This window comes from Arachis duranensis, chromosome 7, assembly GCF_000817695.3.
Source record: "Arachis duranensis cultivar V14167 chromosome 7, aradu.V14167.gnm2.J7QH, whole genome shotgun sequence".
Classification (NCBI taxonomy): Eukaryota; Viridiplantae; Streptophyta; class Magnoliopsida; order Fabales; family Fabaceae; genus Arachis; species Arachis duranensis.
Genome location: NC_029778.3, coordinates 513,751 through 534,097, shown reverse-complemented (window position 1 = coordinate 534,097; position 20,347 = coordinate 513,751). Strand labels below are relative to the sequence as shown.

Below are 20,347 nucleotides of genomic sequence, written 5' to 3'. Positions count from 1 at the left end.
TAACATGTTTATGTCTACTAGTGCAGTATGTAATTTTGAGTAGTAGAGAGGCCATATTTTGCTATCTTTGACAAATAAATTGAAAAGTCAAATGCAGCAGCAGCCGGAGTTGGTTCTATCTACGAAGGCGACAAACGCATATGGTATACCCGGTCAACCATGTGAGCGTGCTCTGCTTTTTTGGAGTGAATTTCCTTTGTTTAGTTTAAGAAGAAAATTTTGAAACGATCTCTCAGTTTATTTACATACCTTTTTCAAGCTAGTTTATTGATTTAGATTTAGTCTCTGAGGTGGAGTAACTAAATAAAAAACTAAAATGATTAAACATAGAGTGAGGAATAATTACCAACTCTATCTGAATTGTTCAACAGCGTATTCGTGAAAGTAATCTCCCACCTACTCGTTTCGTTTAAGCTTGCTCCTCGTGCACGGCAGTCACTACTCACTCACCAACCAAATAATGTTTCTCTATTTAAACATTTCATCCCTAGGCTGAATTGTTTAGGAAGGAAGATGGCTGGCAAGCAAATTGTTTCCTCTGACCCCCTGAGCTGGGGCCTAGCAGCGAATTCACTCAAGGGCAGCCACTTTCATGAGGTCAAACGCATGGTGGCCGAGTACCGGAAGTCCGCCCTTTGCATGGGAGCGGGGGAGCCCCTAACCGTGTCGCAGGTGGCTGCCGTTGCCAAGCGTGAGTCTCAAGTCAAGGTGGAGCTCGCTGAGTCTGCGAGGGCAGGCGTCGAGGCCAGCTGCCAGTGGATCATGGACAGCGTTGAAAAAGGCATTACCATCTATGGTGTTACCACTGGCTTTGGCGCTGCCTCCAACAGAAAAACCGATCAGGGACTTGCCCTTCAGAGAGAGATGGTTAGGTGAGATTTTTCTGTTCTTGTTAATTAAATGATGGATGCATATATATGAATGCTTTGCTAATATTGTTCTTCTGGGTGATTTTTGCACAGGTTTTTGAATTGTGCAATATTTGGCCATGAGAGTGAGTTATCCCATACCCTGCCAAAATCAGCAGCGAGAGCAGCAATGCTTGTGAGGGTCAACACCCTTCTTCAGGGGTACTCTGGCATCAGATTTGAAATCTTAGAAGCTATCACCAAACTCCTCAACAACAATGTCACCCCCGTATTGCCATTACGCGGTACCATTACTGCTTCTGGCGATCTGATTCCTCTCTCCTACATTGCTGCATTGCTAACTGGCCGGCAAAACTCCAAAGCCCTCGGACCCTCTGGAGAGTCCCTTGATGCAAAGGAAGCTTTCCATTTAGCAGGTCTGCATTCTGGGTTCTTTGAGCTGAAACCCAAAGAAGGACTTGCCCTCGTAAATGGCACTGCCGTGGGGTCTAGTGTAGCTTCTGTGGTGCTCTTTGAGGCAAACATCTTAGCTTTATTGTCTGAAATTTTGTCAGCAGTTTTCACCGAAGTTATGCAGGGGAATCCAGAATTTACACATCATTTGATACATAAGCTGAAGTACCATCCTGGCCAAATTGAAGCTGCTGCTATTATGGAGCACATCTTAGAGGGTAGCTCTTACATCAAACAAGCCAGAATGCGACAGCCAGATCCATTGCAGAAACCTAAAAAAGATCGTTATGCTCTCCAAACTTCTCCTCAGTGGCTTGGTCCACAGATTGAAGTCATCAGGTATTCGACTAAATCAATTGAGAGGGAAATAAACTCTGTCAACGACAATCCTTTGATTGATGTCACTAGTAGCAAAGCTTTGAATGGTGGCAATTTTCAAGGCACCCCAATTGGAGTTTCGATGGATAATGCACGCTTAGCTGTTGCTTCCATTGGCAAACTCATCTTTGCCCAATTTACCGAGCTAGTCAATGACTCGTATAACAACGGTTTGCCATCGAATCTCTCTGTCGGCAGAAATCCGAGTCTGGATTATGGTTTTAAGGCATCTGAGGTTGCCATGGCTGCTTATTGCTCTGAACTTCAATATCTGGCAAACCCAGTAACCAACCACGTGCAAAGTGCTGAGCAACATAACCAAGATGTGAATTCCTTGGGGTTAATTTCTGCTTGGAAAACCGTAGAAGCTGTGGAGATATTGAAGCTAATGTGCTCCACGTATTTGGTTGCGCTTTGCCAAGCTATTGACTTGAGGCATTTGGAGGAAATTTTGAAGAGCACAATCAAGGATACTATAAGCGGAGTTGCAAAGAAGACATTAAGCACGGATTTGTTTGGATCATGTGAGAGAGATTTGCTCAAAGTAGTTGATAGAGAATATGTATTCTCCTATATTGATGATCCCTTCAATGTTAGATATCCATTGATGCCAAAATTGAAACAAATACTTTATGAGGAAGCACAGGCGAGTGCCATCAGCGGGAAGAAAAATGCGAGCGTAGTTTTTGAGGAAATTGGAGCTTTTGAGAATGAGTTGAAGAGTATGTTACCAAATGAGGTTGAAAGTGCAAGGGTGGCTTATGAGAATGGGAATCCAACAGTTCCAAATAGAATTGCAAAATGCAGATCATACCTTTTGTATAAGTTTGTGAGGGAAGAGCTCGGAATAGGGTTGCTCACCGGCGAGAAGACTGCCTCACCAGACAAAGAATTCGAGAAAGTATTTACAGCAATTTGTCAAGGAAAGATTTTTGACTCCATTCTAGACTGTCTCAAAGAATGGAACGGGGTTCCCGTTTCAGTTTTCTAGCTTTCCAGTTTGTACTTGTCACTAGTGTTGAATTTAGTTTAACTATCAAATAAAGAAATGTATGATTTTAATTTCTAATAGCAAGAAAATAAAAGTTGTTTCAAGTATGAAGAATTAGACAAAAAGAGAAGGTCAATCAATCTTGACGGATGAGAAGAGATAGTGGACAAAGTAGAAGGAGACGAGGAAGCCAATGGTGCCAGTGGCGAGCATGATTGCAAGTGCCATGAGAAGTGAATATCCAATATAAAGCATAGCGGAGACAGGTCCACTCAGACTCTGAAGGTCGAAAACCAGGTAGTTTATGGAGTACATGAAGACGTACAAACACACAGAACCCGATGCAAAGAACGCCTTCCACCACCACTTCCAATCTTCCACACACAGATGCATGTACGTCAGCACCACTGACACTTCTGCACACACCATCACCAGCAATAGCATTACTATCAATAAGAATCCAAACACGTAATAGAACCTGCCTAGCCATATACTCGACATGATAAAGAACAGCTCTATGAACAGGGTTCCAAATGGGAGGCTCCCTGCTCCCACTACCAGAATCCACGATGGATATTTTCCTCCTGGAATTTCCCTTGCAATCTGATTCGTTCTAACCGGATACTCGATTTCCTTCGCTCTCGTCCCCAGAAATCCTCCCACAAGGGTGAGCGGCACTGAGATGCAGAACCACAGGAAGAGCAGCTTAAAGTACAAGGAAATCGGAATAGCGCCAGTGCTCTTGCTGCCCCACAACAGAAAGTTGATTGCAGTTAGAATCACGAAAGCAATTCCTGGAAAGAAGCATGCAGCAAACCACGAAATCCGCCACCACCCTTGCGTTGTTCCCTTGATGGTCCTCCACACTCGCACACTCACATATCCAGCTCCGATTCCCAAGAACAGATATAGAATTATCATCCCCGTTAGCAGCATCCCCCTAGAAGCTGGAGACATGAACCCAAACGCCGCAAACACAATGGTAACGGCAGCCATGCCAAGAATCTGGACCCCATCGCCAACCATCACGCACAGAAGCGTCGCGTGTTCAGGCTCCCTAAATACATCCCCCACAACTAGCTTCCATCCGGAGAGCTCCTCGTTCATTTGAGCTTGAGCCTCTTTGTCCAGTTCCTCGTACCTGGTCAAGTCCCTCCTCACGGTTCTCAAGAAGATCACGAAGACAATGCCGGCGAGGAAAAAGATGACCATGAGTGAGTTGAAGATGGAGAACCAGTGCACCCTGTCACCATCCATCTTCAAATAAGCGTCCCAACGCGACGGCCATCTTATGTCGCTCTTGACAAACTCAACCTCGTAGGTGAATGATATCCTCTCGTTCTCACTGATTATTTGGTACTTGCTTAGGCCCGTGGGGCAAGTGATGGTGGAGATGTTATCATACATGTGAAGCTTTGTCATGAGTTGAGGATCGCGTTTGATGCTGCAGGGAGCCACTTGAAAGCCAACAATCTGATATCCCGGCGGGGATGATGGCTTGTCGTTGTTGTCAGGATCGGCGGCAATGACTCCCAGACCTCCCTCCCCGGTGCCAATAATTTCAAGATCGCCCCCTTGGTATTCATGGACCAAGACGGTGAACCTGAGATGGTTGATGATGTAGTCGGCGGTGGCGTCCGGGGGCGTGTAGCCGACGGGGAAGCCTGTCCACTGGATCTGAACCCCGTTTTGCATGGCAAACCTCATGGCAGGGAGATTGTCAAGGATCATGTTGACCTGATACAAATCGCGAGTTCTCTGTTTGAGGAGCTTGACTTCCTTTTCGTTCAAGGGAGGTGTAGTGCAGAGGTAGAGTGACTCGTTGATATTGATGCGGAAACGATAGGGAGAGTTGTCGATCTGATCTCCCATAAGAAGCTCTCCGATATTCTCAGCACTTTTCTTGATGCCGCCTCTGGGCTTGCAATAAGGGAGACTGTAGTAGCTGAATGGAAGCTCTGTCTCGATGGACGTCATTGAATTCACTTTCGCATATATCTCATCTCCATTTGAGTATGTGTGCATGTACGTTCCCGGCAGATAGAATCCATTCGTCCTTTCAACACAAACCCAAACCCAAACCCAAACCCAATTCCAGTACATCAACCACCCTTTTCTCACACTTGCTAACTCCATTTGCATTTCTTTCACATCACAACACCATCAATTCTGTAATACAAGACAATTATATATCAACATTCTAACATGCTAAATCCACATATACGTATTCAATATTCTCTATCCATAAACTATAAGGACTGTAATGTAGAAATCCTAAATCTGATCCGTTAGTTGCGAACGAGAAATCAACATGAAAAACCGTTCTATATATGTATGTGCACACAGTGGCATTTGATCCGGGATCATTTACAGCAAAAATCGTAGGAAGTAGCAAGAACAAACACAAATTTCAATGACAGAGAAAGAGACGTGAAAGGAAATATGACTAACCATGGAGTTTGGCGAAGGAGATCTCACACAGCAGATTATTAGAAGCTAAGTAAGAACCAAATCCAAAGCGAATTCACAACGAAGAACCATTGCAGGTTTGCAGCAACACAAAAGATGTCTGTATACGTGGATCAACACCACTTACGCTATCTTATTTAAATAAATAAAATTGTCTCTCCTAATTTTATGCTACTACTTGCCACGTATTTGTAATGCTTTTGAAAAAAATAAGACAGAAACTGGATTATTTATTTAGATCTTCTAAATAGTATACTTTCTTTGTCACCAAAAATATTATTGAAAATACCAAAGAAAAAGGTACACTCTTCTGCTTATTTAAAATTTTTTCTATTTTTACACTCAGACACCGCTTATTGGGAAAATCCCTTTTTGTTTATCAAATTATCCTCAATCAATTGGTAAAATTGTAAAAGACAAAAGTTTTTCCGTTTTCTGATTTTAATTTCTACTAGTTAACTAATTTATCTTGTTTCAAAAAAAGCCTAATTTATATAAAGACAAAAAAAAATGAAGAATGCTAACATTTTCAGAAGTTATAAAGCATAATTTTATCTTCAAACTAAAATGGACCTCCTTGGCGGCAAATATATGATACTTGTGACTTGATGCCTTGATGGCATTTCATATTTCTGTAGTTGGGCTGAACATTAACAGACAGTTGAATCCATTTTAGGTTCAATTCTTGTTTTTACACTTTCACACCCATTCATTCACACTACTTGCAACTGATGATATGAATGGATAACATGTTTAGTTTAAAAATAATACTCTACGCAAATCACAGCTTTAAAACATTTTGCATGAGAGTTTTTGCTTGTGCCATAATTAAGGATTAGGAACAGCTAAAGGTCTGAGCAACAGAAAGTAGCAGCTGCGACCCACACGATGATGAATAATGTTTGTAGTTGTTTAACATGTCATTTCTTACAAGGCTACACCATGGAATGTCCAAATGAGGCCACAGTCACGAAAGAGTGAAAAGAGATACAAAAGGTTATTGGTGATAGTGATTTTTGCTAATGGCAACAACTGGACAACAACAACCACCAAGAGTAACAAAAGATTTCTTGTAAAATATACAATACATTTTAGTGGAACTTAAGACTGGTCAATACGTTGTTGTGCACGGGATCAGCCAGATGATCAAGGAGGTTTTGGTAAGGGCCAACTCCTGTCACAAGACCTTGAACAAAGTAACCCAAGATTGCCAACATGGCCAACCTCCCATTCTTCACTTCCTTGAGCTTCAAATCCTTCAAGGATTTCTCATCCTTGCCAAAACCAAGGGGGTTGAAGAAAGGTCCTCCGGGGTAAGCTGGGTCACCGGAACCTCCAAGACCCTTCTCCAGTCCTAAGAAGTATTGCTTTCCCATGGAGCCAGGTTTGGCCCAATCTTGGAACCTTCTGTGCTCTGCAAATCCCATGAGTGCCATCTCCAAGACAAAGAGTGTATAAGGGTCTGCCCAGTAGTTGTATGTTCCTGCAGGTGGGATCACACCGGTCTTGAACCATGGCAGTGCTGTCTCCTCTGGTATCAGACCAGCCTTGCCAAGAATCTCGGGTGCTATGGCACCGACTGCACCCAACATTGCGTAACGACCGTTGATGATCTCTCCGTATGCCAGCCATCTCGGCTCAATGAACCCTCCTGTTCCTTCAGGGTCTGAAAGTCCAAGTGGATCAAATCCATAGTCACCGGGGAGGCTGCAAAGTCATGACAATGATACCCAATTATAATTCTACTATTCATAAATACACACAAGTAGACCAGTAACAAAGAGTGGTAGAATTGCTAGGTTATTAGCCTCATAAAACATTTGTCTAAGCAGAATGGAACTTTACCTGCCATCCAAGTAAGAGAGAGACTGTTTTGATGCAAACCACAAGGGTCTGTCTGCTCCTTGCTGAACTCCAAACGAAACACATAAGGCTTTGTTAGTATGCATTTCGATTAAAACAAGCACATAAAACAGAGGAGCATTGAAGGAGGATGACCTTGACAGGTGGAGTGGAAGATGCCCTGACTAAGAAGGAGGCCCTTTTGGAGAATCCATTGGGTCTTGATCCAAAGCTCTGCCTTGCAGCCTCGCCTGAGAAGGTAAGAGATGAAGATGATACCAGAGCTTGTGCAGCCATGATACTGGTGCTTCTTTGCTGCGGCCAAAGAGAGTTTTGTTCTAAAATGTTAGATTCTGGTGAGGAGGAGGATTAAGAAAGAATGATATCTCAAGTATCCTCCAATAAGCACGAGGCATGGAGATATGGAGCGAGCTAAGCCACTACTTGAGGCCCCCACCAATGCAACTTCCTGGTCCATGTGTCGTGTAATATTGTGTGGATGAGCCTATGATCTACTTCTCCAACCAACACTATACACGTAATCTCATGAATCCGATAAGGGATATTGTTTTCGTTTTTGTTTCCTTCTATGTATGTGTGTTGGCTTCATTGTATCCCGTGTTGATAGCTCTCTCGCTCTACGTGGAATTTTTTTTACCACTTGCTCTTTTTCTTGCCTCAAAATTTATGCGGAACGAAGTAGAAGAAAATTCTCAACAGCATAACATATTAAATGTGAAGATGGTGTTATATGTTGCTTCTTTCTTGTCCTTCTCGGATTAATTACCCAAAAAAGAGTCGCTAAAAGGCAAAAGAAAATTTACATTTTTAATTTCTATTAAATACTACCATTATTAGATTCAATTTCATTATGCTCGTAGTGTTGTATTTGACGGTAGAGATATATTATCAGGTTCCTAAGTAATTTTTATTTATCAACTAAACTAAAATACAATGGAACTCAATGTATCCTCACTTCTGTGGATTTCTTAAAATTTGCAGCAGTAAAGATTGCTCATGCGATTCTATATTCTGCCCAAAATCGAACTCACTCATCATCTGAATATCCAACCAAGGTCAATAACACTCTGTATTTAGTCCACAGAATCAATCCAGGCTGTTCCAAATAGCACGGTTGTCAACCAAACATTAAAAAATATGCAGCAGATCCTTAAGCAAAGAGGGTACAACTTTCAGCGTTACGGATATATTGAAGTTGAAACATCCAAGAAGAAATTATTATTATCCCTGGATATAGCACTCGTGTTGATTTTCGAATATTCATAACATGTTTTAGTGGAGCCAGATCAAGCAGATGCAAAAACAGCTGGGGTCGCATATACATTTATAAGATGCAATTCAAAGAAAAATGGCATTTGACGATGTGTTTGTTCTTTTTGGACCTCCATTTTAGATAATCGGATAGCCAAAGAGACTCAAATTTCAAATTCAACACTATTCTGGGGAAAATGAGAAGATGGGAGGAAGACCGAAGATAGCTACGAAAATGACGTCGGTAATTAGATAGTACCTTAGCAATAGATCTCCAAATGCTTCTATTTTTTTGAGATAACTTTACCGTTTGAAACCTAGCCATTGAAATGGCAAAGCTTATAATACATCCATGGCAAAAATCCAATAACAAATGCAAATCTCTTATGTCTTCACCGAAAATAAATGGCACTGAAATGCTATTTCTTTGTTGGGCTCTGAACTGTATGCCTTGTAAGAACATAGCAGTCTGGTGGTGTGATGTTTGTATAATAGTTCTGGATTGTTTCTGTGATTTCAAACCCAAATTTCTTATAAAAGTTTATGGCATCTTCGTTATTTGTCTGCACATGCAAGTAAACCTCAGAAATGTTTTGCTTGGAGCAAAGATCAAGTACATGATTCAAGAGCTTTGTTCCTGCATAAAACCAATTACAGAACTTGCCTCAATCAACCTTTGTTTGATAAAAAAAAAAATAAATCATGTAGATAACAAGTTTGAAGGGAGATAAATTTTGAATAAAGAAAAAAGGGTCGGCAGAAAAAAACTGATATGTTTCTCATATGCAGTTATGCACTATGGTGCTTAATTGGGTGTTGTGATAATTTGCACACACATTATAATGAAAATGATCAAATAAACCTCCAGTTAGCACAAGGGAAAGATATTGAAATTCTTCCTTACCAATACCAAGCCCACGGTAAGGTGCCAAAACACCTAAAGTCATAATGTAAACCCGGATTTGTCCCCCATTTTCCTTCTTCTCAAGCCGGCATGCAATTGCACCAACACATATGTCACTGTAGTATGCTGAAAAACAGTACGAACAAAACAAGTGCTGGGTTATTGTTGTATCCAATATTGAGCACACGCTACATTAATGGAAACGTTAACACATTCTACAGGTTTCATGTATTTGTATAGCAATGAATTGAATGATAGGTATATCAACCTTATTGGTGTGCAACTAAAAGAAAGTCATTCAAGTAGAACTTGGATATCAAACTTAGTCCTAAGAATATTCGGTGTATAAATACTACATTAAAGGGTGTTTGAAGCAATCCTAAACTGTACTATTCAGATATATTATATCTACCAAACAAAAAAGGAAAGGGTTCTGTATTCAAATAAAAATGACAATGTAGATTGTACACTGTTTGAAGCATGGATAAGGAAGATGACTAATTAAAAGTAACAAACATCTTGAAATGAATGAGGAACGAAATAGAAGTCCCTCAAACCATGAGCACACTTAACAAACCAAAATAAAAATGATTAGTTAGCATTACATTAGCTAAGCTACAGTGGACTGGATTCAAACCAAAATAAAAAACGATATAGCAGCGAAACTATGAAGATTTGCATATAATGCTTGGGCATGAAACGAACCTAGTTTAGTGAATTCACCGGAAGCAAGTGCATCGGCATAGTATTTTTCATTGTAACGAACAGGGAAAAGAGCTATGTTGAGCTTCTTGAGCTGCATTAGGTTCTTGTCCCTCACTCCGTCGAGTGAGATTGAGACTTCACGCCCAGCTCCCATTCTACAAATGGAAACATGGAATATGCTCATCGCAGGAAACAACAATTCAATACCATAAAATTCAACCCTTCCCAAATCCCAAACCAGGCGCCATGATAAATAAGATTCGGCTGGCACAGACATTAATGGATAGGAGTGAAGTTGCGATGGAGCGTGAGAAAAGGGCCGTCCGTACCTGAAAAGAGTTTGAATCTGAGAGAAGGGGCTGAGTGTCGCTTCGGAATCAGAAGGAACAGCACCACCAGAGAAACACAAGTGGAGTGGCGTGGCGGTGGAGAATAAGCGTGACACATTTTTAAACCTAGAATCAGGGATTATTTTGACTTTTTACAAGCCCCATTCTATTTTCAGCTTCTTTTCGTATCTAAATTATGTTTTCTTCTTACCCTTTTGGGGTCAGAAATTAAAATGAGACTAATAAAATTGGATATTTATAAAAATTGAAATCAATCTGGTTGAGATTGATGAAATTTCGTTACATTTGTATCCTCTTTTAAATTTATGTAAAATGATGTAACTATTAGAGTTTATTACTTGACTATAAAATATAGTAGCCTACAAAAATTTATAAGCAAACAGACAGAGATCCTACAAGGATTTATTAACAAACCGAAACCTCTAAATAAGTAAATAACTAAGAAAATTTAATCATGATAAATTATCACCGACTCACTTTATAATACCTTAAGCAACAAAAATATAACTAATTCTTCTAAGTTACTATTTATAACATCGAATCACTACATTTTATCATATCAATAAATTATATTCTAAATAAGTAAACATATTAACTTTGTTTATGGTAGTTTATATATTTACATATAGATATATTTTTAAGTGTAAACGTAAATACTGTATATACCTTTTTTTTTAATTTGAGGTGAAAGTTGAATACGAAACCTCTAAATAAAGAAAGAAGACAATATTATTTAAGTTATAATTCGTTGAAAAACATTATATATACCTTGATTGTATAACAATAGTTGTTCATATAGCTTTTTTTTGTGTATCAGCATTTAACCTGCAAATATTATCACTTAGCAAAACAAATTGGCAAGGACTAAAAATGGTCAATTTTGTGATTTAGTAGACAAAAGGAAAAAAGAGAATAAGAAAAGATAAATCAATAAAGCAACAAAGCTGCCAATGCGGGAAAAGAAAACTGATAATTGCTTTGTAACTAAGAAACACAACAATTATAGTCAGACTGCGAATGTGGGCGAGGGTGGTAGGAATGTAATCCATGCAGGGGAAATTTAACTGAAACGGGTGGTCCGGTGTATCGGCCGTGAGGGAGAGAAGAGAAAACAAGTGTTAAATAAATATTGAGATGTTAGCTCACTTCTAAATAGGTTGATTAATGGCAGAAAACTAACTCTACTCCCAGCTGATCTCAGCACACAAGCCCCTTGATTGGCTCGAGCAAGACATTCTTGCTAAGTTAGGCTTGTATTAAGATTCTAGCTTGTTCATTGATCGTGTCCATGTTAAGTGATAATATTTTAACATTTTATTTGCAAAACCTAAATTAAAATTATTAATTTTGATGGCATTGACTCTTGAGAGTAGTTGAATGGTTGAAACCATTGTTGTTTCCGGCTCTAACGGTATTAAACGCTGCTGGAATGTAGAAACGAAGTGCCACAAGACCCCCTATGAGCGAGAGTATATATAATACTGTGTTGTATTAAAAGGGAAGGAAAATAGATTAGACGATAAAGAAGCAGAAAAGGGGATCACCTTATCATTATTCATCCGATCTGACTCACAGCAATGGCTCATTCTGCACCAATTACGTCAGCTCCTTCTTACTCTCTAACCGCACTCCCCTTCACTACTACATACTCTTCTCCATCTGGAATATTCCTCGCTAAGCCCACGTGGAACCCCAAAATGCTCCATCTCCGGAGCAGACCACCAGTCAGAGCTGCCGTCTCCATCGAGAAAGAGACGCCAGAAGCCCACCGCCCAGACACCTTTCTCAGAGAATCCGACGATCAGGCCCATTCTTCTTCCTCCTCCTCTTCTGTAAGGGCCCGCTTCGAGAAGATGATTAGAGAAGCTCAGGACACCGTCTGCACCGCCCTTGAGGCCGCCGACGGCGGGGCCAACTTCAAGGAGGACGTTTGGTCCAGGCCCGGCGGCGGTGGCGGCATCAGCAGGGTTCTCCAGGACGGCGCCGTTTGGGAGAAGGCTGGAGTTAATGTCTCCGTTGTTTACGGCGTCATGCCGCCAGAAGCTTACCGCGCTGCAAAAGCTGCCGCTTCTCCTGACCAGAAGCCTGGTCCTATCCCTTTCTTCGCCGCTGGAATCAGCTCCGTAAGTGTTTCCCCCATTCAATTCTTTTCGATTTCAGATGGAATGGGCAATGACATCAACCTTTGTTCAGGTTTTGCATCCGAAGAACCCATTTGCCCCAACCTTGCATTTCAATTATCGCTATTTTGAAACTGAGGCTCCTAAAGGTAATGGCGCCCTTGCAGATTATGATTTTGCATTCTTATTTCGGAGCTGTTTCTCATGCCATTATTACTAGTGTTGTCATATAGCTCAAAATCTTACATATGCCAATTTCTAAGGTAATTGTCTTGCAAATAAGTATCTGCATAAATTTGCTGCCACTGACTGTGTAACCCTGTTGAATTCTACAGATGCTCCCGGAGCACCTAGGCAGTGGTGGTTTGGCGGGGGGACTGACTTGACTCCTGCTTACATTTTCGAGGAGGATGTTAAACACTTCCATTCGGTATATTCTCAATGCAAAAATATTAGTTCATGACATTTTTGTGATTTAGATTTAGAATTTTAGGGAGAAAATAAGTCAAGTAAAACACTAATGAACCATAGTTCTGCTGTTTTAAAATGGCACTTCACATTCATGTATTGCTTCTTATGTTTTTTTTTATAGATAGATTTGAAGTGTTGGATGGGTTTACCTGAATCTGATTCCTATAGCTAGTTTTTTTTTTCGTAAATAAGGCATCTAAAACAGCCTTCTTTAGTGGTACTAGTTTCTTTTGCTGCTACTATTGAGGGTTTCTGCATGCAAATGCTTGAGAATTCTGCAATCAGATCAATTTACATAATTCTATTTTATTTACAACAAACCCTGACAAGGAAAGAGAAATCCATCCGTTTGATGCTTACTTAAAATTCTTATGAGAGGATTTTTTTTGCCCTTTTGGAAACTTGCACTTGAGCATTAGGTTCATTTGCTACGGTATATTCCCCTCTCCCCCACTCAAAGAAGATTAAAAGAAAAAAGTGTGAGCTTATTCTTGTTGAAACAAGAGCAACTTATTTACTTCTATCGTGCTGAAATTACAGACTCAAAAAAAGGCCTGTGACAAGTTCAATCCTGATTTTTACCCCCGCTTCAAGAAATGGTGTGACGACTACTTCTATATCAAGGTATGACTCTTAATTCATTTTGAAATAAGTATTGGTTTAGTTGTAGTCTTAGGTTCTATTTGACAAACAGAAAATAAACAAACATATTAAAAGTATGTACTACTTATTCAGTTGTTCATTTCAATAACCTATAATAAAAGAGTATACTTGAAATCCTTTTGTCTGTCCATCAATCATCATCATTAATTTTGATTAACTTTGTGTGTGGATAATACAAAATGGGGAACGAAATGGTAGTAAATAGTGAATACCGATAACTGTTGGTGAGAATCAGACAAGGGAATGGGAAGAAGAGTAGATTCAAGTGGTAGCAAGAGATGGTACTATTGCATGAAAAAGTACATCGAGCTGATGAGGTTATATTAAGGAGAGTTTATATACTAGTGTGTGAAGGGAGAATAAGTATAATAACACAGGAATATATATATGAGGAACAAAAACTTGATATATCTATTCACGATTGATTTGGTTTAGAAACTCAAAATGCAAATACACAGGTCGGATCTCATTGACAATATTGGGATTGAAAAACTCCACTGTATTTACCTTCTTATAGTCTATTACTCATCATGCATTGTGGTTCCATTTTCAGCATAACAAGGGAGCCTGTATAATATGTAACTAGATCGCTCCTGTAAGTGTTCTGTCAAGTTTTGGGGGTTAGAGTAGATTCAAGGTGTGTCTATAATTGAACTTTAAGTGCATGATAGAGTTGATTCAGTGTGTGTGGGCATAATTGAACTTTTAGGTGCATGACATATTCTGTTGATTTTTTTCCTTATTTTGCCTCTTATTTCTACATTCAGCATCGAGGTGAAAGGCGAGGACTGGGAGGAATATTTTTTGATGATCTGAATGACTACGATCAGGAGATGCTTCTTTCCTTCGCGACCGGTAATTGCTTGCATTTGCATGTATAAATGGATGCTTCTAACTAGAAAGACATTTCATTCATTTTTTTTCCCTTCCTGTTTCATGCTTGTTTAAACTATGGTTTTTCTTGCAGAATGTGCAAACTCTGTTATTCCTGCATATATTCCTATCATAGAGAGAAGGAAGGATTTGCCCTTTACGGAGCAGCAGAAAGCATGGCAACAATTGAGAAGGGGACGATACGTTGAATTCAATTTGGTATAGTATTAAAGTTCAATCTTTCTAATACACACACACAAGGCTCTATTCTTTCTCAATTCAAGGTGACATTCGATTAATCAAAATTATGGCAACAGGTATACGATAGGGGTACCACATTTGGGCTTAAAACAGGAGGCAGAATAGAGAGTATTCTTGTATCTCTCCCACTGACTGCTCGATGGGAATATGATCATGTAAGATTGTAGATTCTTTTCTTATTTTAAATACACTGGATATTTTGTATCTCTTAATTTTCTATCTATGAAATCGATACTGAAATGGTGTTATCTTTTTGTGCTCAGAAACCAGAGGAGGGAAGTGAAGAATGGAAACTCTTGGATGCCTGCATCAACCCCAAGGAGTGGGTGTAATTTATGGACTTAGCAATGCCCCTAATTTGCTTCGTTGTTTATTAACCAGAGAGCTTGTTTCTTCTTTCGGTGTATATCAAGTTCTTGTTACAACGAATACAATTCTAGCTTGTACACTGAATTCAAATTAAACGTTTTGCTAGTTTCATTTTTTGTAGAGGGTGAAATGGAGAAAATTACAAATATGAAATATCTAAACTCTATCTGTAGCAGTACCAACCATTATCCTTTACCTATCCAAAATATGCTTAACAATGTTATAATAATGCAAAGACTGCCTCTTCATTTGAGCAAAACTTAAACTTGATTAATCTAGTGATGAGACAGAAAATGAAATAAACTCGGTTCATTAAAATGAGGATTTTGTATATAGGTCCCGAGCAAGTAGATGCACATTCTAATTTGGCATTGCTGCCGTTGACATGTTTCTTAGTAATGTCAATAAACAAAAAAGTGGGTAGCACATTTATATACCAAAAAGAAGAGAGTCCCTCGAACGCTATATACTGCCAGACCCAGATGTGGATGGAGGATTTGCTTCATCAGGAGAAGCAGTCCTGGTAGGCCAATCAAGGAACTTGTAGCCTGCGAGTGAGGGCGGCAAATAGCTCTGTGTTGCTGAAGGGTTGTCTGGAGGGTATATGTATCCCTTGCCATATCCAATGTCCTTCATTAGTTTGGTTGGAGCATTCCTGAGATGAAGGGGCACCCCTTCATTCTGCCCAACAGATTCCCTCACCACCTTCTGAGCAGCACCTATTGCTTTGTAAACAGAGACAGATTTAGGAGCCAATGCCAAGTAGGCGACACACTGCGCAAGAATGACATTGCATTCTGGCATTCCCAGGAAGTGGCAGGCCTGATAGCAAGAAACAGCCTGATTGAGAGCTGAGGGATCAGCCAAACCAACATCCTCACTTGCAAACCTTATGAGCCTGCGCGCAATGTAGAGAGGCTCTTCCCCTCCTTCCAACATTCTTGCCAACCAATAAATCCCTGCATTGGCATCACTCCCCCTCATGGATTTGTGGAGTGCGCTGATCAGATTATAGTGCTCTTCCCCAGCTTTATCATAAGCAAGATGCTTGCACTGAAGTGCCTCCTTTGCGTCATCGAGTGTAACAGCAACAGCAGCAGCAGCCTTCTGTTGCTCCTCTTTGGATTGGTTAGCAGGTTGTTGGAGCCTTGCAGCAGCAGTAACAGCAGCTATCTCGAGAGCATTCAGGGCGACACGAGCATCCCCATCACAGTTGTTTCCTATGAAATCCAGAACATCCTGGCTCACATCAACCTGACAACCAGCGCTGTGAGTCAACCCTTTGTCGGAGTCATTGACAGCCCTTCTGAGAAGCAAGGCAACATGGTGGGGCTTGAGAGGGTTAAGGGTAAGGACCCTGCAGCGAGACAAGAGAGGGGTGATCAAGTGGAACGAAGGGTTCTCGGTGGTGGCTCCGACGAAGACAATGCTGCCATCTTCAATGACGGGCAAGAAAGAGTCCTGCTGGGACTTGTTAAATCTGTGAACCTCATCCACGAACAGAACGGTTCTCTGGTTGCTCTTCACTCTCAGCTTTCTGGCCTCGTCCACGGCGTCCCGGACATCTTTGACGCCGCTGGTGACAGCGGATAAGGAGACAAAGCGATAACAAGGGCATTGTTGATGGGGAAAGGAGTTGACGATTGCTCTGGCGATGGTGGTCTTGCCGGTGCCGGGGGGACCCCAGAGGAGGATGGAAGGGAGACGGTTGCGGTGGATGGCGGAGCGAAGGAGGGAAGTGGGGGAGAGGAGATGGTCTTGACCAAGGACGTCGTCGAGGGTTCTGGGGCGGAGGCGCTCGTATAGGGGCTCGTGGGCGTTCTTCTTGGAAGGGCGAAGAGGGTTGAAGAAGAAGGAAGATTGAGGATTAGGATTAGGATTGGGATTGGGATTTGAGGAGGGTAGTGTTCTTTGGCGTTTTGAGAGTGGGGATGCCTCGTCGTGTTGCTGTTGCTCAACATCAATTGCTTGCCCTTCTTGCTTCGAGTGCGAGTGGAAAAACCGTTCGATCTTAGGTTGCGTGGGCGCCGGCGGTGGGGAAGCTGAAGGGTTCGATTTGTGAGTTAGGATCCATTCGGTGGCTTTGACAGTGGATCTGCCGCCGGTGGCAGCCAAGGCTTGGGCGGCTAGCTCGTTGGGGAAGCCCATGCTAAGCAGCTGTTGCATCTCGTTCTCCATTCTGGCAAATACTATTCTGCTCTCACATTATTAATGCTTAGGGTGTGGCTATCTGACTCACTTTGGGATGGGAATCTCAGCGCCTTCCTAATTGCTATCTTCACCGCTTCACCCATCTTTTCTTTATTCCAAATTCCATCCCCCTTTCCTTTTGCTTTGGGATTCTAAATACCCGCCATTTCTTCTTAATTCCTATTTCATTTATATTATTATTACCGCCATAATTTATTCATTCATTTTGACTCGCTTTTTCTAATTTCCAAATCGATTATATTTACTTCATCTTTATACATTAAATTAAATAGTTCACTTCAACTTGTACTCCAATAGTTTATGAGTTGAACAATGGTATTATTTTCTCTGCTTAGTGTGGTGCCAATGGGGTCAGTGCATGGATTCTCCCTTATATACTTGCTTGCTTCTACGTCGGATGCACTTTACAAATTACAACTGATTCCATGACAATGACTGCCCTTCTGAATCAGAACCAAACTCATGCACTTCACCGGATTTTTTTTTTTTTGGTCAAAACTTCACCGGATTTTTAAACTCCACTAATTGCAGCCTCTCTACTTTTTTTTTCTTTTCTTTTTTGGTCTGGTACTTGTTTATTTTAAGGATACAGGCGGTCATTCAATACGGGCTCAACTAGAAAGCACACTTTGGAACTACAAAGACACATATTAGTTCAAAGAAAACGGGCCTCTTGAGGCTGTGCTTCTGTTGGGCTCCTCATAGCCCAAGAAAAACATAGCCTTCAATTAGATTTCCTTCATTATGTCCAAAAACCAAAAACTTAAAAGCAGAGTTTTCTTTGTTCGCATATAAACTTAATTGAGACCACGCAACAAAGGCCTAGTACAGATGACGTATTTATATGTCTCTTGCAAATTGCATTGGGGTTTAAGTTCCAGCTAAGACTGGATGTTATTTAAGAATTCATAATGAGTGCTCATGCAATGTATGTGTGTTGTGTGCGTATGTAGTGTATGTGTATGGGTGTAATGTCTAGAATCGTCATCATCAAGCATACTATGATTTAACGGTAGTATTTTGATACTAAAAGTGTTACGTTATGATATTAAATAACAGCAGTGGCAATGATAATATTAAGAACAATTTAAAGAGGGTCCTAAATAAAAACAATATGCAGAAGTTGATCTGCACCTAACCCAGCACAATCCAATACCTAGAATAATATGCAAAAATAGATCTGCACCTGGCTCTAGCACAATCCAGTTAATGGGAGTGGTGACAAGTTTATAACTTTTAAATCCAATTTCGAACAAACAAATCAAGGAAATATTTCAAAATTTATTTATCTTTTATTTTGAATCTGTCAAAAAGATTTTTTTTGAAAATATTTCATTTAAATCATCATCCGACAATACTAAGTCATCCACATACACAAGAATTACTGTAAATATCATGAAAGTCTGTTTGGTAAATAAACTATAATCTAATTTGTATTGAATGTAATTCATCTCAAACAAAGATAGATTTTAGTTTATAGTTTTAGTGTCAACTTGCTTATTTCAGTCCATACAAGGACTTCTCAAGCTTACAAACCTACCCTGATGAAACTTCTAAGTCTGGGGGAACCTGCATATAAACTTTTTCTTCAAGTTCTCCATGCAAGAAGGCTGTGTTTACATCAATTTGTTTGAGATGTCAGTCCTTGACTGTTGCAATAGCCAACACAATTCTCAATGTCCCCAGCTTTACTACTCAGAGAAATTGTTTCGGTCGTGAAGTTAGACTCTTCAATCTTTCTCAAATCACGCCAAATGATCGTGAATTAGAGAACAAGTTATCTATTCTTCAACATGCAATTTTCATGTTCTTCTATCCACATTCACCGCACCATGTGAAAAAAATGCATATGAGATTGGAGAAGAACATATTATTAGAGAAGAAAAGGAGAAATTAGACAATGAAACTTATATTAATAAAGAGCTCAAAAAATACAAGCTTTATAATTATCTATTTATAACTACACTACAACTATATAAAATTATTGTCACGCTAACTAATTCTGTACACCTCAATTCACTAACAACCTACAACTATTTGATATTAAATAACAATAGTAATGATAATATTAAGTAACAAAACAATCTTTTTTTTATTAGATATTGAAAAATAAACTTATAAATTGGTTATGTTTTGTCATATACTTTAAGTGTCTATCATATAATAACTCTTAGTCAAATTTAATATCATTAGTGTTAAATTGATTTGATTTATCAAAATTAAAATGTCTAATATAATTTTATACATTACTTAATTATTAAATTTAATTCTTATATTTATATTTATTTTTATACTTTTTTAATTTTAAAATATTTTATCAAATATAATTATTATTACTTATATTTTTTAAAAAATTTTTTAATTTAATTTATTAAATATATATACTATAATTTTTTAAAAAATAAAAATTCTATTAAGCCAAGCCTAAATGCAAATCTCAACAAAAATCGAGAAAATGTAGCCAGAATAGAAACAAATAGAACACATAACATACAGCACATATAAATACAATATATTAGTTAGGAGAATTTTTTAGTATCTATAATTTTTTGCCTATATTGGCTAAAAGCAAGGATAGAAAAAGATAAGATTCACTCTTATATTTTTAAAAGCATCTACTTAAATGAAGATATTAAAAATATTTTACGAAAATTTTTGTGTTAAAAATGTATTTTTTTGTTTAGCCACGTTTTAAAAAAAAATATTTTTTTACATATTAAAATCAAACTTTACAATTCACCTTCTAATAATAAAAAAAACATCTTTATATAAAGATAATTATAATTTTTAGAGTTAAGTATCGCTTTTGTTTCTAACAGTTAGGATAAGTTCCAAAGTTGTCCCTAACATTTCAATCGTCCTATTTAAGTCTCTAATGTTTCAAAATTGACTCAATGTTGTCAATGTTGTCCTGTCGTTATCTGTTAACAGAATTGACGGCTAGATGAAATTAAGACGATTTTGAAACGTTAAGGACTTAAATAGGACGAAAATGTTGGGAGACAAAAACGATACATAGAAATAAATTTTAGTTTTATCTTTTAATAATATCAATTTTTACTGTACATAATATTAAATTATTTTTTAATCATATCTAAGTAAATTACACTTAATCACGTTACTTTCATTCTAAATAAATTTTTTAT

General features: G+C 39.1%; 6 protein-coding genes across 7 annotated transcripts; 2 read left to right on the top strand and 4 right to left on the bottom strand.

The window, feature by feature from the left end:
* Positions 1-19: 19 nt before the first annotated feature.
* Positions 20-2,762, top strand: LOC107496075 (phenylalanine ammonia-lyase class 3). 2 transcript variants are annotated; one of them, XM_052251440.1, is made up of 3 exons: positions 20-161; positions 415-872; positions 963-2,762. In XM_052251440.1, the coding sequence occupies exons 1-3, from the start codon at positions 141-143 to the stop codon at positions 2,689-2,691; spliced, it is 2,208 nt and encodes a 735-aa protein (XP_052107400.1). In that variant the 5' UTR covers positions 20-140; the 3' UTR covers positions 2,692-2,762. The 2 variants fall into 2 exon arrangements, with proteins under 2 accessions (XP_052107400.1, XP_015972756.1); XM_016117270.3 differs by having other exon boundaries at positions 91-161; positions 372-872.
* On the bottom strand, positions 2,742-5,266 carry LOC107496076 (transmembrane 9 superfamily member 12). The gene is made up of 2 exons (XM_016117272.3): positions 5,143-5,266; positions 2,742-4,860 (listed from the first exon to the last, which is right to left on the bottom strand). The coding sequence occupies exon 2, from the start codon at positions 4,831-4,833 to the stop codon at positions 2,824-2,826; it is 2,010 nt and encodes a 669-aa protein (XP_015972758.1). The 5' UTR covers positions 4,834-4,860; positions 5,143-5,266; the 3' UTR covers positions 2,742-2,823.
* A 783-nt stretch (positions 5,267-6,049) lies between these two features.
* Positions 6,050-7,394, bottom strand: LOC107496077 (chlorophyll a-b binding protein 8, chloroplastic). Its single transcript, XM_016117273.3, has 3 exons — positions 7,159-7,394; positions 7,006-7,067; positions 6,050-6,867 (listed from the first exon to the last, which is right to left on the bottom strand). Exons 1-3 carry the CDS (start codon positions 7,297-7,299, stop codon positions 6,252-6,254), a joined length of 819 nt encoding a protein of 272 aa, XP_015972759.1. The 5' UTR covers positions 7,300-7,394; the 3' UTR covers positions 6,050-6,251.
* Positions 7,395-8,355: 961 nt separating this feature from the next.
* Positions 8,356-10,380, bottom strand: LOC107496078 (uncharacterized). The gene is made up of 4 exons (XM_016117274.3): positions 10,213-10,380; positions 9,884-10,038; positions 9,179-9,304; positions 8,356-8,911 (listed from the first exon to the last, which is right to left on the bottom strand). Exons 2-4 carry the CDS (start codon positions 10,035-10,037, stop codon positions 8,694-8,696), a joined length of 498 nt encoding a protein of 165 aa, XP_015972760.1. The 5' UTR covers position 10,038; positions 10,213-10,380; the 3' UTR covers positions 8,356-8,693.
* A 1,168-nt stretch (positions 10,381-11,548) lies between these two features.
* Positions 11,549-15,145, top strand: LOC107496080 (oxygen-dependent coproporphyrinogen-III oxidase, chloroplastic). Its single transcript, XM_016117276.3, has 8 exons — positions 11,549-12,356; positions 12,427-12,502; positions 12,689-12,783; positions 13,365-13,448; positions 14,255-14,342; positions 14,455-14,579; positions 14,678-14,776; positions 14,885-15,145. The coding sequence occupies exons 1-8, from the start codon at positions 11,811-11,813 to the stop codon at positions 14,951-14,953; spliced, it is 1,182 nt and encodes a 393-aa protein (XP_015972762.1). The 5' UTR covers positions 11,549-11,810; the 3' UTR covers positions 14,954-15,145.
* Positions 15,146-15,298: 153 nt separating this feature from the next.
* Positions 15,299-17,335, bottom strand: LOC107496079 (uncharacterized). The gene has a single exon (XM_016117275.3). It carries the CDS (start codon positions 17,166-17,168, stop codon positions 15,453-15,455), a length of 1,716 nt encoding a protein of 571 aa, XP_015972761.1. The 5' UTR covers positions 17,169-17,335; the 3' UTR covers positions 15,299-15,452.
* Positions 17,336-20,347: the final 3,012 nt, after the last annotated feature.

Coding starts and splice junctions, on each gene's coding strand:
- LOC107496075 (XM_052251440.1), top strand. CDS start 141: ATGGTATACCCGGTCAACCAT. Junction 162..414: donor TGGTATACCCGGTCAACCAT/GTGAGCGTGCTC, acceptor GTTTCGTTTAAG/CTTGCTCCTCGTGCACGGCA. Junction 873..962: donor CTTCAGAGAGAGATGGTTAG/GTGAGATTTTTC, acceptor ATTTTTGCACAG/GTTTTTGAATTGTGCAATAT.
- LOC107496076 (XM_016117272.3), bottom strand. CDS start 4,833: ATGCAAATGGAGTTAGCAAGTGTGAGAAAAGGGTGGTTGATGTACTGG.
- LOC107496077 (XM_016117273.3), bottom strand. CDS start 7,299: ATGGCTGCACAAGCTCTGGTATCATCTTCATCTCTTACCTTCTCAGGC. Junction 7,068..7,158: donor CTTCCACTCCACCTGTCAAG/GTCATCCTCCTT, acceptor TTTGGAGTTCAG/CAAGGAGCAGACAGACCCTT. Junction 6,868..7,005: donor CTCTCTTACTTGGATGGCAG/GTAAAGTTCCAT, acceptor ATGACTTTGCAG/CCTCCCCGGTGACTATGGAT.
- LOC107496078 (XM_016117274.3), bottom strand. CDS start 10,037: ATGGGAGCTGGGCGTGAAGTCTCAATCTCACTCGACGGAGTGAGGGAC. Junction 9,305..9,883: donor CGGTGAATTCACTAAACTAG/GTTCGTTTCATG, acceptor ACTGTTTTTCAG/CATACTACAGTGACATATGT. Junction 8,912..9,178: donor TTACCGTGGGCTTGGTATTG/GTAAGGAAGAAT, acceptor GGTTTTATGCAG/GAACAAAGCTCTTGAATCAT.
- LOC107496080 (XM_016117276.3), top strand. CDS start 11,811: ATGGCTCATTCTGCACCAATTACGTCAGCTCCTTCTTACTCTCTAACC. Junction 12,503..12,688: donor TGAAACTGAGGCTCCTAAAG/GTAATGGCGCCC, acceptor TGAATTCTACAG/ATGCTCCCGGAGCACCTAGG. Junction 13,449..14,254: donor ACGACTACTTCTATATCAAG/GTATGACTCTTA, acceptor TTCTACATTCAG/CATCGAGGTGAAAGGCGAGG.
- LOC107496079 (XM_016117275.3), bottom strand. CDS start 17,168: ATGGAGAACGAGATGCAACAGCTGCTTAGCATGGGCTTCCCCAACGAG.